The sequence below is a fragment of the Megalops cyprinoides genome, chromosome 4 (assembly GCF_013368585.1).
Source record: "Megalops cyprinoides isolate fMegCyp1 chromosome 4, fMegCyp1.pri, whole genome shotgun sequence".
Classification (NCBI taxonomy): Eukaryota; Metazoa; Chordata; class Actinopteri; order Elopiformes; family Megalopidae; genus Megalops; species Megalops cyprinoides.
The window spans coordinates 23,571,549-23,586,112 of record NC_050586.1 but is presented as its reverse complement, the minus strand read 5'-3'; the positions used below and the strand labels follow the sequence as shown (position 1 = coordinate 23,586,112).

At 40.6% G+C, this 14,564-nt stretch overlaps 1 protein-coding gene across 1 annotated transcript; it reads left to right on the top strand.

Moving 5' to 3' along the window:
• The first annotated feature begins 8,367 nt into the window (after positions 1-8,367).
• trub2 (TruB pseudouridine (psi) synthase family member 2) lies at positions 8,368-12,797 on the top strand. The gene is made up of 8 exons (XM_036527569.1): positions 8,368-8,619; positions 8,921-9,055; positions 9,377-9,451; positions 9,555-9,616; positions 9,707-9,788; positions 10,375-10,447; positions 10,973-11,109; positions 11,848-12,797. The coding sequence occupies exons 1-8, from the start codon at positions 8,502-8,504 to the stop codon at positions 12,153-12,155; spliced, it is 990 nt and encodes a 329-aa protein (XP_036383462.1). The 5' UTR covers positions 8,368-8,501; the 3' UTR covers positions 12,156-12,797.
• Positions 12,798-14,564: the final 1,767 nt, after the last annotated feature.

Here is a 14,564-nt window from a genome sequence, read left to right as displayed (position 1 = left end):
AGATGGTGGCATATGCTACAATTATTTCAAAACCTTTACATTATATCAGCCACCTCTGCAATGATTCAGCAGGTACAGAATGGCTTGCATTCCAAGTAAAGCTGCTTCCTGTTTTCGGAGTATGTGCTGTGGGTTTAATCATCAAACTTGATTATTGCATTATGAGTCTTTATCAAAGCTTCCTGCTTTTTTAAACTTCCTTCATTTGTTTTTTTTTTGTTCTTTCTCTGTCAGAGTGTTTGAATATGTGGAAGTGGCCCTTGGCATACAGAATATCCAGTTGTCTTGCACCATCATATTCATCCATCAAGCAGACAGAAATGTATACAAAGTCTTGGTCAGAGCACATTTAGAGTACTGTGTCCACTTCTGGGCACCACACCACAAGAGAGACATATATAAGTTCTTGAAAAAGCTCAGAGAAGAGCAATATGACATGCCCCAAGGATCAAACCTATGAGTTATGAAGAGAGACTAAATATAATTTCTTTAGTCTCAGCAAAAGGAGACTTGTGGTATTTGATAAAGGTAATTAAATATCAGCAATGTCAGCAGAGCAGAGGACTTACTGTACAGATAAAAAGGTAAATGAAGCACAACACTAGGACGTATTTTTACACTCAGAGAGTTGTAAATATATGGAACAACTTTCCAGATGCATATTGGAGCAGATACTCTTTAGAACCCAGTTTACATTCGATGTCCTGTTCTTGTCATGTTTTGGCCCTGGTCAGATACTGCTGTCTCCCACAGCCCAGAGGATTTTAAGAACCTGGGACAGCGGCAGGTTTACCAACAGGCACATATATGACTGAGGGTAATTAAACCAAGTGGTGCTTGTTAATCTTGTCAGGCCAGCCATAAAGGCACAGTTTGGAGAGACCTATGAAATAAACCTGGTGTATACTGGTTCTCTGCTATTCTACTGTGAGAGGACCATTTGTTTCATTTGATTTTTGCTGTTTTGTTCTTGCGATCTGTTTTTCTCTTAAATCAGAGATTGCATTATTTAGGTGAGGAGGGAAGTGGATATTGGAATGTCCATATGATGGGAGATTTGTTCAGCCTAGCTCTAATCAATGTTTCACAAATGTATGGAAAGGTTTACAAGAATCATCACTGATGTATGACCACTGACTGCCCTGTGAAATCTGATATTCTATCTAGTGGAGCAATAGGATTGAAGTACAGCAAGAACATGAAATTCTAGTGTGAACTGGAAAGTAACCTGATACCACTGCAAGTGTTTGACCACCACTGGCGCAGGAGATGAGTGACAAACCAGAAAAAACATCTTCATGGGTTAGTTTAGATTACAGGCTGCACAAACCTCAAAACCAGAATAAAAGCAGTATTAAACTGATAACATGCAATTCTGCGCTGAGAGTTTTTTACCCTCAGCTTATACCAGGAATTAATCACTTGTATTTTTTGCTGCTGGTTTCAGGTACACAAAGTGCTTCATACCATTTTAATATGTCAAGGACACAAAAATCAGTTCTGAAGTCCAATATCTGACCCCCCAAGACTGATTCTGTGAAAGACTAAAATTGTGAAATCAATCAAAAAAAAAGGCTGTAGTGTCATGCTGAACCTCTGAATACATGAGCAGCTTTAATACAACAAAGCATGTGATAAATTATATCTATAGTGATTACTTATAAATATTGATGCATTTATACTCTTGTGAACAACTTATGTAATCTTCAGGTGTGAGGTCAGACTAGATTAGACTAGACTAGATAAAATGAAACAGTAACTATTTTAATGAAAAGACTACAGTGCTGAAAGGGTATTTTGATGTGAATGGCATTAAATGAAACTGTGAGCTTTTTAAAATACAACAGGCAATTCACTTTTGGAAAAAAGGACGGATCCCAAATCAGTCCCATAAATGCTGGCGTGTGTCACAGTGTCGGTGACACGTGTGCTGAAGCTCTGTGAGATCTGGAGATCTGTGCCGTGACTGTAAGCATTAGGAAAATTGCGTGTACTCACCTGGCCAACACTATCAAATCGCACTTTGTTCCCTGATTTTTCCGCTTGTGTTGTTCTCCCTGTTCTATCTTTCTGTGTTTGGATCTGAAGACAGAAAAGTACTACAGTGAGCAAGGCATCCTATTTTGATCTTCATGGCAATGACAGGTCTGTGCTTTGGATCTTCTGGCACTGACCCATGGTGTTGAGACGGCACAACTCTGGGAGGAGAGGAAACTGTAGCCGTGTCAGCAACATGAGCAAGAATAACACTGTTGTGAAAGTATTTTTTTTTAAACAACACAAAAACTTCTCTCCATAGACATCACCCCATACATCACCTTCACACATCCATTCCAGAAAACAGAGAAAAAACTAGACATTTCCATGAATATGCAACTTGGATAAAGAATCATGACCTGTGGCACCTCTGTCATTATTTTTCTTTTATAAACAAGACATTTTGACCAAGACATTTGAACCCATTTGTACCCATTCCACATGGGTTTAAACCTAGGAATCAAAGTATTTATCACCTCATCTGGATGCAGATATAACTTTGAAGGCATAGGCAAGTGTTAACAAAGAAACCTTGGATCAAACAAATGCTCCTTTTCTTATTCTTATTCCATGAGATATTGTGGTTTCTAGTGGAACACTGAGAACAATGTGTTTACTTTGCACTCAAGACTCTTGTAACTTCCATATTTCCTTATCAAAAAAGGCAATATCCCCAATGGGTCTGTGATCATGCAAGGAACACCTGATCCTAAACAGTCATATTAGCATTCTAAAGCTTAATATAAATTCACATAGAATATGATGACAATAGTTTATTTTGATCTGTATGTAAATTGCTTAACTTATCACCAGGAACACTGATTCTGTCTCATAATTCAAAGTCCTCTTTCCTGTGAAATCTAATCTGATCAAAAAATCTAATCTTGAGCCAAAGTAAGCAGAAAAACAGTGCAAAATTCAGCCAAGAATCTGAGGAACATACTAACCTTTTCCTGTTAAAGCAAACCCTACAGTGAACCAGGAAGCTTCCCACACACTGGGCCTTTTATTTACCTACCACCCAATTTCCAAGGAGAAAACCTATCATCAAACAGAGGCTGGTACCAACCTGCTCACAGTCTCTGTGAATTCTTTATCACTCATACTGACAGGCTTAGTAAATGAATTCTAGAGAAGCAGCTTTTTTTGAAAGGACGGTAGATCTCAGACTTCCAGTCACAACAAACTGAAATCCACTGGTCTACTGGTCTTATACAGAAGAGTAATATATTAAGATTTATCATTTTATAAATTTTAAAACATACAGTGCAAGTTATCAAAAAGAATGCAACAATAAAAGCAGGTACATTAAGACATCCATAATGTGTTTGACAGAGGAGGCAGGTGAATATGAGGGGGGCATGGATACACCAGGGAGCGGAGCACATGATGGTTTTGTTCATTAAATGTCCATCTAGCTCTGTTGGGAAGGTATTAGGAGGGCAAGCACCTATGGTGTGAAGCACTCTGTGGTTTTGATTCTGATTTTTAATTTTTTTTTTCTGAGCTAAATCCTAACACATTGTACAAGTAGCCTAGCTGGTTGCAGGCTTTTTCCTAGTTTCTTTTATAGAGGAGAGAAAATACAAAGAGAAGAGCAACAGAAATCACAAGTAAACCTGCTGTATATTTAAACAGTGCCTGTCACAATTCCTTAGAAAAGATTCAGGAGTGTAAACAGCTTAAAATCTATAGCATACATATTCTGTAGTGTCTGATCTACGAAGGCTTTGTAAACAGCGATAGTGAATCACCTCTGTACAAACAGCAGCTAGCAGCATGTCAAATACTGCACTTGTATTCGAAAGATACTAAAATACAAAAATAAACCAATATGGACATCTCTAAAACAACAATTTACCTATTAAAACTTTATTTTAAAAATGCTTTACCATTGACAAGTTGGATACTCACAACTTGTCCAACATTCAAAGTCAACACACTAGACCAGCTCTAATGTTAGACTACAGGTAATCAAGACAACACGGGTAAAACAATCTAATTAAAATCAATGCTTAACGCACAGATAAAAACATTGCACCATGCCTGGTCAGAAAAAGAAGCATTAACAACCCACTGGAAGAAAGACATGGTCACCCCTGCACACAGCAAGAACAATGGTCTCACCCAGGTAAATGGATAGTTATGTTAGTGTACACAGCACCTAACACCTGCTGCCGCTGATTACCTGTGGGAGCAATTAACTAATACTTTACTTGTGGTCACTAACTGTCATGGTGGTGCAATGAATGTGTTTCATTGTCACTCCCATTTTCCTCTCCCCTGCTATAAAATTGCATTGTCACCCAACAAAGGTGTTGTGCAAGTCTAAAGGATTTTATTGATATTATTCTTATTTATCTTAGGTACCTCCCACCACCAGCTCCTCTACCTTTGGAAACCTTGGAAGTTTTGGGGGGTAAGAACACTGTGAATCTTGTTGATTGTCGTCAATCACTAAGATCTCCAATGGGTGGCTGGAAATGATATTACATTTACATTTACATGTATTCATTTGACAGACGCTTTTATCCAAAGCGGTTTACATAGGTTGCAATTCTTTACAATGTTATCCATTTATACAGTTGGATATTTACTGAGATATTTACTGAGGATATTACAGAGGTAAGTTCTAAGCACTGGTTATACTGCCTTTGACAGGATAAAATGTCAGCATTGCTTGCAACAATTCTCAATGTAAATGCCCATTCCAAGCCAATAGAATCACCAGTAGTTGCATTCTGTAGTTTGCGTCACCCTTTGGTGCACATGCAGGTGGTGGAAGTTCTTTAACACTTCCTGGTGGAGGCTACAGGGCAGGAAGTGTTGGTAGTGGGCCTCACCTTGGAGGGTCATCATCCATCTGTAGAGTAGGCTATCCCTCTCATGAATGTGGTCCCATTGGCGGTACAGATATTGTAACTCTGCTGAGAACTGCTCGCATTTCTCTCTGCTTGACATACTGTAGCTCTGGGCTGGTGTATGGTCGTCTTTGAGGCCCTGGACACTGCTGCCACTGGTTGATGTAACAGGCCACTATCTTCACAAATCCATGTAAAATCCTGTGATAATAACTGGCAAATTCAAGAAATGAACAAAGCTCAGTGATGTCCTTGGGCAGTCTCTAAAATGCAACTATTGATATTTTTTCTGGATCAGTGACACCCCCCTCCATGGACACTCTCTGACCTAGATACTATACTTCCAGTAGGAAAAAATGACACTTGATTAATTATGCCCTTACCCTTTTGTTGCAACTATCTAAGGACCATCTTCAATGCATGTTGCGGCACAGAACAGGAGAAGACCACTGCATCATTTAAATAGACTAGAGGCTCCAGTTAATAAAAATGCATTCCGTGGGCCACGCTGAAAGGTACCAGGGAGCTGAAAAGCCTACTACTATGCTAACTACTAACTAAATCTAAAGTGGAAAATCACTGAGCCCCTGACAAGGCATCCAAGGATTCCTTTTTCATCCTCACTAGGCTCTCTTCGTACTATGGTTTCAAGGTTTCCGCAACCATCTTCATCCAGTCCATAGTTAACCAACACACTCCGTGCCAACAGAGATAAACTATGGGAGGCTGAAAGAATGTGGAGGATATCCAATAACCCTGTTTGACCTGTCCACCAGTCAAACTCATCTCTTTCTTCTCATCTGCTCTCTCCTCTGCTAAGGTATATTTTTACCAGAACAAAATTAATCCTTTAAACCTTGAAAATATTCCCATCCTTCTTGTCCTTTCCCACCTGACCTCCACCTCTCTTTTTCTCACTGTAGATGATTTCATGGTGTACCTTACTGACAAAGTTGCTGCCATCTGCAAATTGCTTAGAGTCCAGTCATCCAGACTCCTGTTCTCTGATGTGTTCCCTCCCATTCCCTCCTTCTTTACGCTCTTTCCCCTTACAGATACTGGTACCTTAGACCTGCTGATGACTCACTGTCTGACCTGTTCCTTGGACTCAAACACTTTTTTTCTTCTATTCTCTATACAATCTCAGCTGACTTTCTCCCATTAATCTTCTTCTGATCTACACCTTCTTAACCACCAGTTGTGTTCACTCTAACCTCAAAAATGTTAAATGAAATGTAAAGTTGTACACTGATTTCAGAATAAACATTTGAAAGTTCCTGTGCTCAAAGTTCAAGGGTGTATGCAGCATCTAGATAATTTGTTAGGAGGCTTTCATATTATCATAGGGGCGATTTCAATGTGACTGTGAACCATGCTTTTCCACTGGAGTCACTGTCTAACCGCAGACGAATGAACCAATGTACTGAATGAGTTTACCTCTGATCTCATATTACTAGATCTTTGGTGTATAAACAACAACAGTATTCTTATTCCTCTGCTCATTCCCAGTCTTTTCCAGAGTAGATCACCTTTTTGTTGGTTTTCGGTTTTGGCTGCCTATTTTCAACCATTCACATCTGTAATGCAAATACATACCACTGATAGGCAAATCCTGGGACTCAATGAGGCACTTCAGTGTTTGTTTTCCAACCTCTCTGTTACATTACAATAAAGATGACACAATTCCTTGAATTTAATTCTTATGAATTCTCAAATGCTGTGGGAAGCAGCTAAACGTTTTACACAGGGTAGCTGTATTGCATTTCCTTCCAAGTTGAATTCCTCCAGAAATAAATGCTACAGAGCTTGAAAGTAAAATTAAATTGATGTACAAATGCAAAATCTCAGAGAAAAAGTCTCAAGGAGTACAACAGATATAGATATCAGATTGGAGCAGAAAGACAATGTTTTATTCATAATGTAGGCTTTATTTTCCTTACACCATATTAAACAACAATATCATTATCAAGGGCATAGATGAAACTGACTGATGGCATTTAGACTGAAATAAAATGAGTCTAAAGAATTTATACTAAGAAAGCATAAATTTGGGTTGCAACAATATGCTCGGTTCACCGTTCAGTTCAATACATGATACTGGGTTCGCAGTTCAATACTGTCACACATTTTGATCAAAGTTTGAATTATGGAATCTCTTGTTATAAAGATTTCTAAAATAAATGACAAAATTCAGCTTCTAAAAGCCCTCATTCAGCCTGTGCTCTCCAATGCATGGCTTAAAGTATCGCCAAACAAGATTGAACAAGTTTACCTGTTTTTTTGTGCCCTCTTCTGTTCAGAAAATGTAATTAAAACCTAAGAGAGTGATTTTTGGATGCATTCTGTTGAGATTAGTATCATAATTATAAGAAACAGACTGCAGGTGATTTCATGAACCATTTTCAGCTCCACAATGTATTGTTGCATTTTTGTATTTGTTACACCCCTAATATAAATACAGCATTAAATATTTCCAAGCCAACTCAATTGATGACAGTAACTTAGATATTTGGATAGCATGATTGAAAGGTGTTTATTTGGACTCAGCCTAATTAATCTTGCACCCAGATAAATGTGGGTGTGATAAATGTGTCAGATAGTTTCAGCACACGAAGGTTTGAGATGTCAAAGAATATCACCTGCATGCAACAATTTATAGTGTATATATTTATTATAGTACTCAGAATATAATTTATTTTTTGTGATTGTATTATACTATCATTATTCTCTGGCTGCTTATATGTTGTATACACATTTTTGTATTTCTATGGTAACTGCACATGTTATCGCAACAATAAAACATTGAATGTGACATGTGCGGGAGTTACACATGAGGATAAATTACACCAGAGGATACAACCAAGGGAGCATCATTTGGGTGGCAACCATTTATCGACTTCCAGGTCACAGAGGAGGTGAGGATGTAGGAAAGTTTCCCAAAGTTCCAAAGTTTCCCAAGAGAATCAGCAGGATCCCATTCTGTGGGAAGAAACTGCACAGAATGTCCAAGGCATCTAGAAAGTTCCCTAAGGGACCTGGTGGCCAATAGAGAAGAATAGTCAACAATGCAGTTGGGTGAATGACGGTTACAGCGTGAAATTCAAATGAGGAGATAGAGATGTTTGAGGAGTAACTGAGAATTTCCATGCAGGCTAGATAAGCACCTGTGCCATGACCTGTCCTCTACGGTCGCAGTTAATCGCCACATCCCGCGACAGCATCATTGAAAATGAATTCATTGAAAGTGAATCCTTCTTCGACATACATAGACGTCAACATACGATTCTTCAAGGGCAAATATGTAATCATTACGTTTCAAAATAATTTGACATTTCTCGGAAACATTTAAATAAAAATAAATAAAAATTGGTTCATTGCGAGCACACTGTGATCCCTAAACATCCCTATCCCGGAACCATGAAAATACAGTATTTGTTTCCTAGGGGAAGATGAGTTTGTGGCGTACACTTAAATGGCGATTTCCCTGTGCCATGGGGAGTTTATGAAATGTACCGGTCAAGTTTAACAAAAGCTGTAGGATTTATTTTAAAACCTGTAAGATATCGATTAGCAAGACGAGTTAATATATAGTGATTTGTTATTATGGGTACCCCGGCTGGTAGACTGTATCGTCGACTGGAGGGCTTGTTTGCGGTTTACAAACCACCTGGGGTTCATTGGAAACTGGTCAGGGACACCGTAGAAACGAACCTCCTCAAAGGTAGGCTGCTGCGTCTACATTTTTTAAACCTGGCTACTCTGTCTAGCAAGCCCAATAGAGCTAGCTAGTCAAATAACAGGCGGCCAGTGTCACCTTGCGAGTCCGTGAGGGACACTCTTTTCCGGGGCTCCTTACTCCAATGGAAGCCAGTAACGACTGTGGACCTTATTTCATTGGAAGGTTAACGTTACATTAAATAGTTTTGATGTATATCGAAGTACACAGGCGTGTTCCTCGTGATTTTAGTAAGGTAAGATTCACAGATCGCCAAGACTGAGAATCCTTTCCCTTCTTACCACAGGTATAAATTCTGCAGCCCCGCCAGCGCCACAGCTTCAGGTTCAGTTCCTCCCAGAAAGTACCGAAAGTTCTAGTGGGTCGACAGAACTGAAGCTGACAGCGACTTGCCTCCCTGCCTTGGCAGAACACCCACGAGGTCAGCATGGTGCTTTATTTATGCTATATTCTGATCCTTCTGTCGCACTTATCTCTTGCCAGTGTTACAAATATGTCTCATTCTTTCATGATCTCATTTCAATTTTTTTCTTTCATACCTCTCCCCTCTACGTTCTTATTCTCTCTGTCTGTCCACCACGGCAATACACTGTACACTGTACATTATAAATGTAATGGTATTTGTCTCGTGTTCTGTTTTTATATTCCTCATTGAAATTGAACGGGGGTTATGAGAAAGCATGTGGATATGCCCCCAAGACCTATAATATTGTACCTTCCCCTCTCCTTCTTTCTGATTCAGTGACGGGACCACGTTTTCGGAAGCTGCGAGTGGGAGTAGGACATCGCCTGGATGCGTTCTCTTCGGGATTATTAGGTGTGCTACCAGACACGCTTTTGGAAGCAGTCGTAGTAAGGCGGTGTGCTAGTGTCTCGAGGTCCAGTGTGAGCTTGTTTGTTAACTTAAATTTGTCTTTCAGTGCTAGCTGTTGGGCAGGGGAACAAGTTGCTGACTGATCTATACAACTCACACGTGACAAGGGTAATTATTACATTGACTTTATTGTTGCTGTGTGTGTTTGTGTATGTGTGCATGCATCAGAGATGTAATTACTATGCTGTCTTTTTGCAGGATTACACAGTGGAAGGAGAGTTTGGAATGGCCACTGATGACTTCTCCAACACTGGACGGCTTATTGAAAGAACCACATATGGTGAGGTCACTATTGTCGTTGTTAGAATTTACTTGCAAGCTGAGTTAAAACCAGACTCACAGCTGCTACCTTTTAGATTGAATAACATGCCTAAATTGTTGAAGGCTAATATGAGCAAAAATAGATACAGCAGTACTTTTTGAAATGTTTGAAAGAAATGTGTACCATAACAGTCACTTTGTGTTACCTTGTAATTGAGTTTATAAAGAGGACTCTGACTGATTTGTCATCCAGCAATGTGTCTATATGTGTCACTTTGTTCACTAAATATCACTAGTAATTGAACTTACATTTTTGGCAAGCTATAAAAACTGAACTCACCAATATTGCCACTAATTCTCTTTTGTGGAATTGAGAAGTAAAAAGAATAAAAACAATTGTTCTTAAAGCAACCTGATTTGTGAATCACAAATAACATTCTGATGTTGAAGAAGAAAATGTCTTCCTTGTTGGCAGCAGATGTGTTTCTATACATTTGAGTAAATGTTAAGTCATGTGTTTCCTAGTTCCCTATAGTTAGTTAGTTCCCTATTTGATGACTGAATTTGATTTGTGCATCTGTCAAAATGAGCTTTTTATTCTCCAGATCACATCACACAAGACAAACTGGAGAGAGTCCTGGCCATGATCCAGGGAGCTAATCAGAAAGCCCTACTTGCGTAAGCCCACCAAATTTTCCAGTCTGCATCTCTTCTTATGAAGATGAGATACACGTCCACTTTCCAAACGTTTTTTCATCTGTTATTGGCATGTGTCATAATGTTTGTGTGTTTCTGTGTTTGTGCTTGTGTGTGTGTAATGTTGAAAGACTTTTTTATTGTTGATGTTATTAGCAAGTTGTCAAGTCATAGATATTCCTAGTAATGAGACAAAATTTGAGTGGTGCATCTGCAGTAGTTGACATGTAATAATATATAAGTGTTTTCATATGTACACTAGAGGGCAGCATTAGGCTGTCTCTTTACTTTCTAGTCAGAATGGTAGTACTTCTTTCCAACAGCGTGGGGAAGTGAGGTATGTATGGCCTTGATGCAATTTGCAGTTTTTCTTTAGTCTGTGTCTACTCTCTCTTTGACTGCCTCATCCCCCCTTCCTCTCTCTGCACCCTCTTTTTCTTCTCTGCCTGGCTGCCCTAAATCTCTGTCCTGATGGGTCTCTCATTAACTCTACGTCTCCCTCTGCAGGTATTCCAACGTTGACATGTCCTCTCAGGAGGCATATGAGCTGGCAGCTAAGGGGTCTTTGTACCCCCAGGGGAAATCTCCACCTATTGTGACTGGTCTGCGCTGTCTGCACTTTGAGCCACCCCACTTCAGCCTGGGTAAGACATAAAGATGGCCCCACTACCTCTGTAATCTCTGCCTAGGAACTGACTGAGATAGTCTGAAGCAGGCAGGGACCCACTGACCATCTGTCTGAAGACACAGACACTCGGGCTGTGATTTGAGGGCAGGAGACTGGAATTGTCAAGCAAAGCAAGTGACCAAAAGGCATATCTGCTGACTGACCTTAGAATGTACTTCCTAAGGAAGCTGACTGACATATTATAAAATAACATGAGTGACTCAGCTAAAGCAATTACCGTCAAAATTGCTGTATAGAGGTAGGCAGAAGTAGAATTAATATATTCAGTATTTAATAATTTTTATTAACAGTTTTATTAGTATAATATTTGCATTTAAAATATACAGATTATGGCCCCTGAGTGGTTCACCCAATCATCATTCACTTCACTGTGATGTACTGTGGGACTGTGGGACATCATGCAAGTGTATCACAGAATTACATTTGTCTCACTTAAGCACTCCCGCCAAGAGATGAGCATATAGTAGTACAATTTGTGATTCCAAACTGGGCTGCAAAAAGCTAAAGAAAACTAAAATTAAAGAAAAATAAACAGATAAACAAAAAGAATTGTGCTGTTGTCTGGCATCAAATTTATAAGAACCAAGGGTCAAGTTGGATTTTTGAGAAGTTGTGAATTTTTTAGGATTCCACAGATGTGAATACTCAAGAAAAATGACCATAGTGCCTTCCTCTTATCTCTCTGATCTCGCAGAGATCCAGTGCCTGCACGAGACCCAGCGGTTCCTGTGCAGACTAGTCCACGAGGTGGGGCTGGAGCTGCGCAGCACGTCCGTCTGCACGGGGGTCCGACGAACCCGGGACGGGCCCTTCACTCTGCAGATGGCCCTGACGCGGAACCACTGGACCCTCCTCGATATCGTGCAGGCCGTCCAGCAGTCGCGCTCTGCCTGGAGGCAGAGTACTTCCAGAGCCTTCCTGCCACAGGACACCAGGAGCAGGGGAGGGGAGCAGGAGAGGCATGGCGTCGATGAGGGAGCCAGAGTCGCCGTGTCAGACTGACTGTTGCACTCCCGCTCACCCCCCTCCTGTCTGCGTTCCATCTGCCGTTCAGAAGTTTTACTGCTGGAAACCAGTCGCACCGATTACTTCAACTCTCTTGAGGAAACCAGGGATTGAGAAAGAGGACAGAGTGATCCAGCACTCGGCAAATGTAAATTACACTTTTGTGCAATAAGTGCATTTGCCTCTAATTCCCCTTTTATAAATTCATACATTCATTCACTCTTGTGTAACCTGTTTCAAATTAGCATGGAATCCAGGAGGGGTAACTCCAGAAAGGCACCTGCCATTGTGAAATAACCTTTTCATTAAGTGGGGATATTCAGAATGACTGCACTGATTTTATTTGTCAGTTTTCATAAACCCCTCCATCCATTCTGAAATTTACAGTACAACCTTTATATACGAGGTGCTTTGGTTTCACCATATTGGCACAAATTAAAGAACCATCTTGATTAAAAGGTGACTCCAGTTACCCTTTTGAAAGAAGGCAATTCAAAAAATAGAGACATGCACATGCATTAAACCACAATGTGACTTAAACAGTCGAAGAGAATTAAATGTTTTTCTCAGTCACTGTAGAAGGTGTTAGTAGTCTGGTATACTTATATACTTAATTCAGTTCAATTCAGAAATTTAATATGCCCCTAAAAACTGTTATCATGTGATTGAACTGGACTTTATCTTATATCATATTTTCCATTTAAAGTGTTTATTTGTTAAAGTTCAAAGTTCAAAGTTTATTGTCATATGCACAGTAAAGAAACAAGTTCCCTGTACAATGAAATTCTTCCTTTGCCTTCCACTTATGAATGCCGTTAAGAGTAAAACACAAGAAAACACAAGAATTTAAGAAAGAAAATATATAAAAAGGGTCCGAGAGTGTAAGAAAAAATAAATAAAGAATATATACATTAAATGTGCAAAAAGGACATCAGTGCAGTGTAGGATGTGCAATGTTGATGCAATGTCAGTTCCATTCCGTTGCTCAGTTGGTTGCGGTGTGGGTGTGTATGTGTGAATGTATGCATGGGCTAGGCTGGGGAGGTGTGTATTTGTGTATTTTACCCATTCAAGAGTCTGATGGCTGTTGGGTAGAAGCTGTTCCTTAGTCTGGATGTTCTGCATTTCACACTTCTGTACCTCTTGCCAGAGGGTAGAGGTGTGAAGAGTTCGCACTGGGGGTGGGTGTAGTCCCTGACAATGGAGCAGGCTCTTTTGTGGACTCTTTGATGATAGATGTCCTGCAGAGAGGGTAGCGGTGTCTTAACAATCCTTTCAGCAGTCTTTACCATTCTCTGCAGATGCTTACGGTCCATTTCAGTGGTACTTCCAAACCACACCGTGATGCAGCTGGTCAAGATGCTTTCAATGATGCAGCTGTAGAAGTTGCTGAGGATCTATGGTGACATGCCAAATTTCCTCAGCCTCCTCAGGAAATACAGCCGCTGTTGTGCCTTTTTGACCAGCTGGGTGATGATAAGTGTCCAAGTGAGGTCATCACATATGTAGACACCCAGGAGTTTGAAACTGCTCACCCTCTCCACCTCAAGCCTATGGATGATCAGTGGCTGATGAGTTTACTTCTCCTTTCTCATGTCCACTATCATTTCCCTGGTCTTGTCTGTGTTGAAGGTGAGATTGTTCTCCTCACACCATGTCACCAGATTTGCCACCTCATCCCTGTATGCTGTCTCGTCACTGCCAGTAATGAGTCCGATGACAGTGGTGACATCAGCAAATTTCAGGATGGCGTTGTCCTTGTGAGAGGTGATACAGTCGTGTGTAAACAGTGTGTAGAGCATGGGGCTGAGGACGCATCCTTGTGGGGTGCCGGTGTTCATCACAATGCTACTACATGTTGTATTTCCTATTCTGACAGCCTGTGGCCTGCCAGTGAGGAAATCTAACATCCAGTCACAGAGTGTGGGGCTGAGACCAAGGTGCAGCAGTCTGCTGGTGAGCTTGTAGGGGATGAGTGTATTAAAAGCAGAGCTGTAGTCAATGAAGAGCATCCTGACATGGGCATCTTTGTTTTCCAGATGGGAAAGTGCTATGTGAATGGCTGCAGAGATGGTGTCCGAGGTAGATCTGTTAGAGCAGTAGGCGTACTGCAGGGGGTCCAGTGTTCCAGGTATGCTGCTCTGGATGTGGGCCAGAACCACTCTCTCCACTTTGTGATGATTGGAGTGAGTGCAACTGGCCTGTAGTCATTCAGGCAAGTCACTGGGCTCCTCTTGGGAACTGGGATGATGGTGGTGGTTTTGAAACACGTGGGGACTGTGGCTTGTGAGAGGGACAGGTTGAAGATGGGGACCAGAACACCAGCCAGCTCTGTGGCACATTCTTTGAGAGCCCTCCCAGGTATGTTATCTGGGCCTACTGCCTTGCGGGGGTTTATTCTTCTCA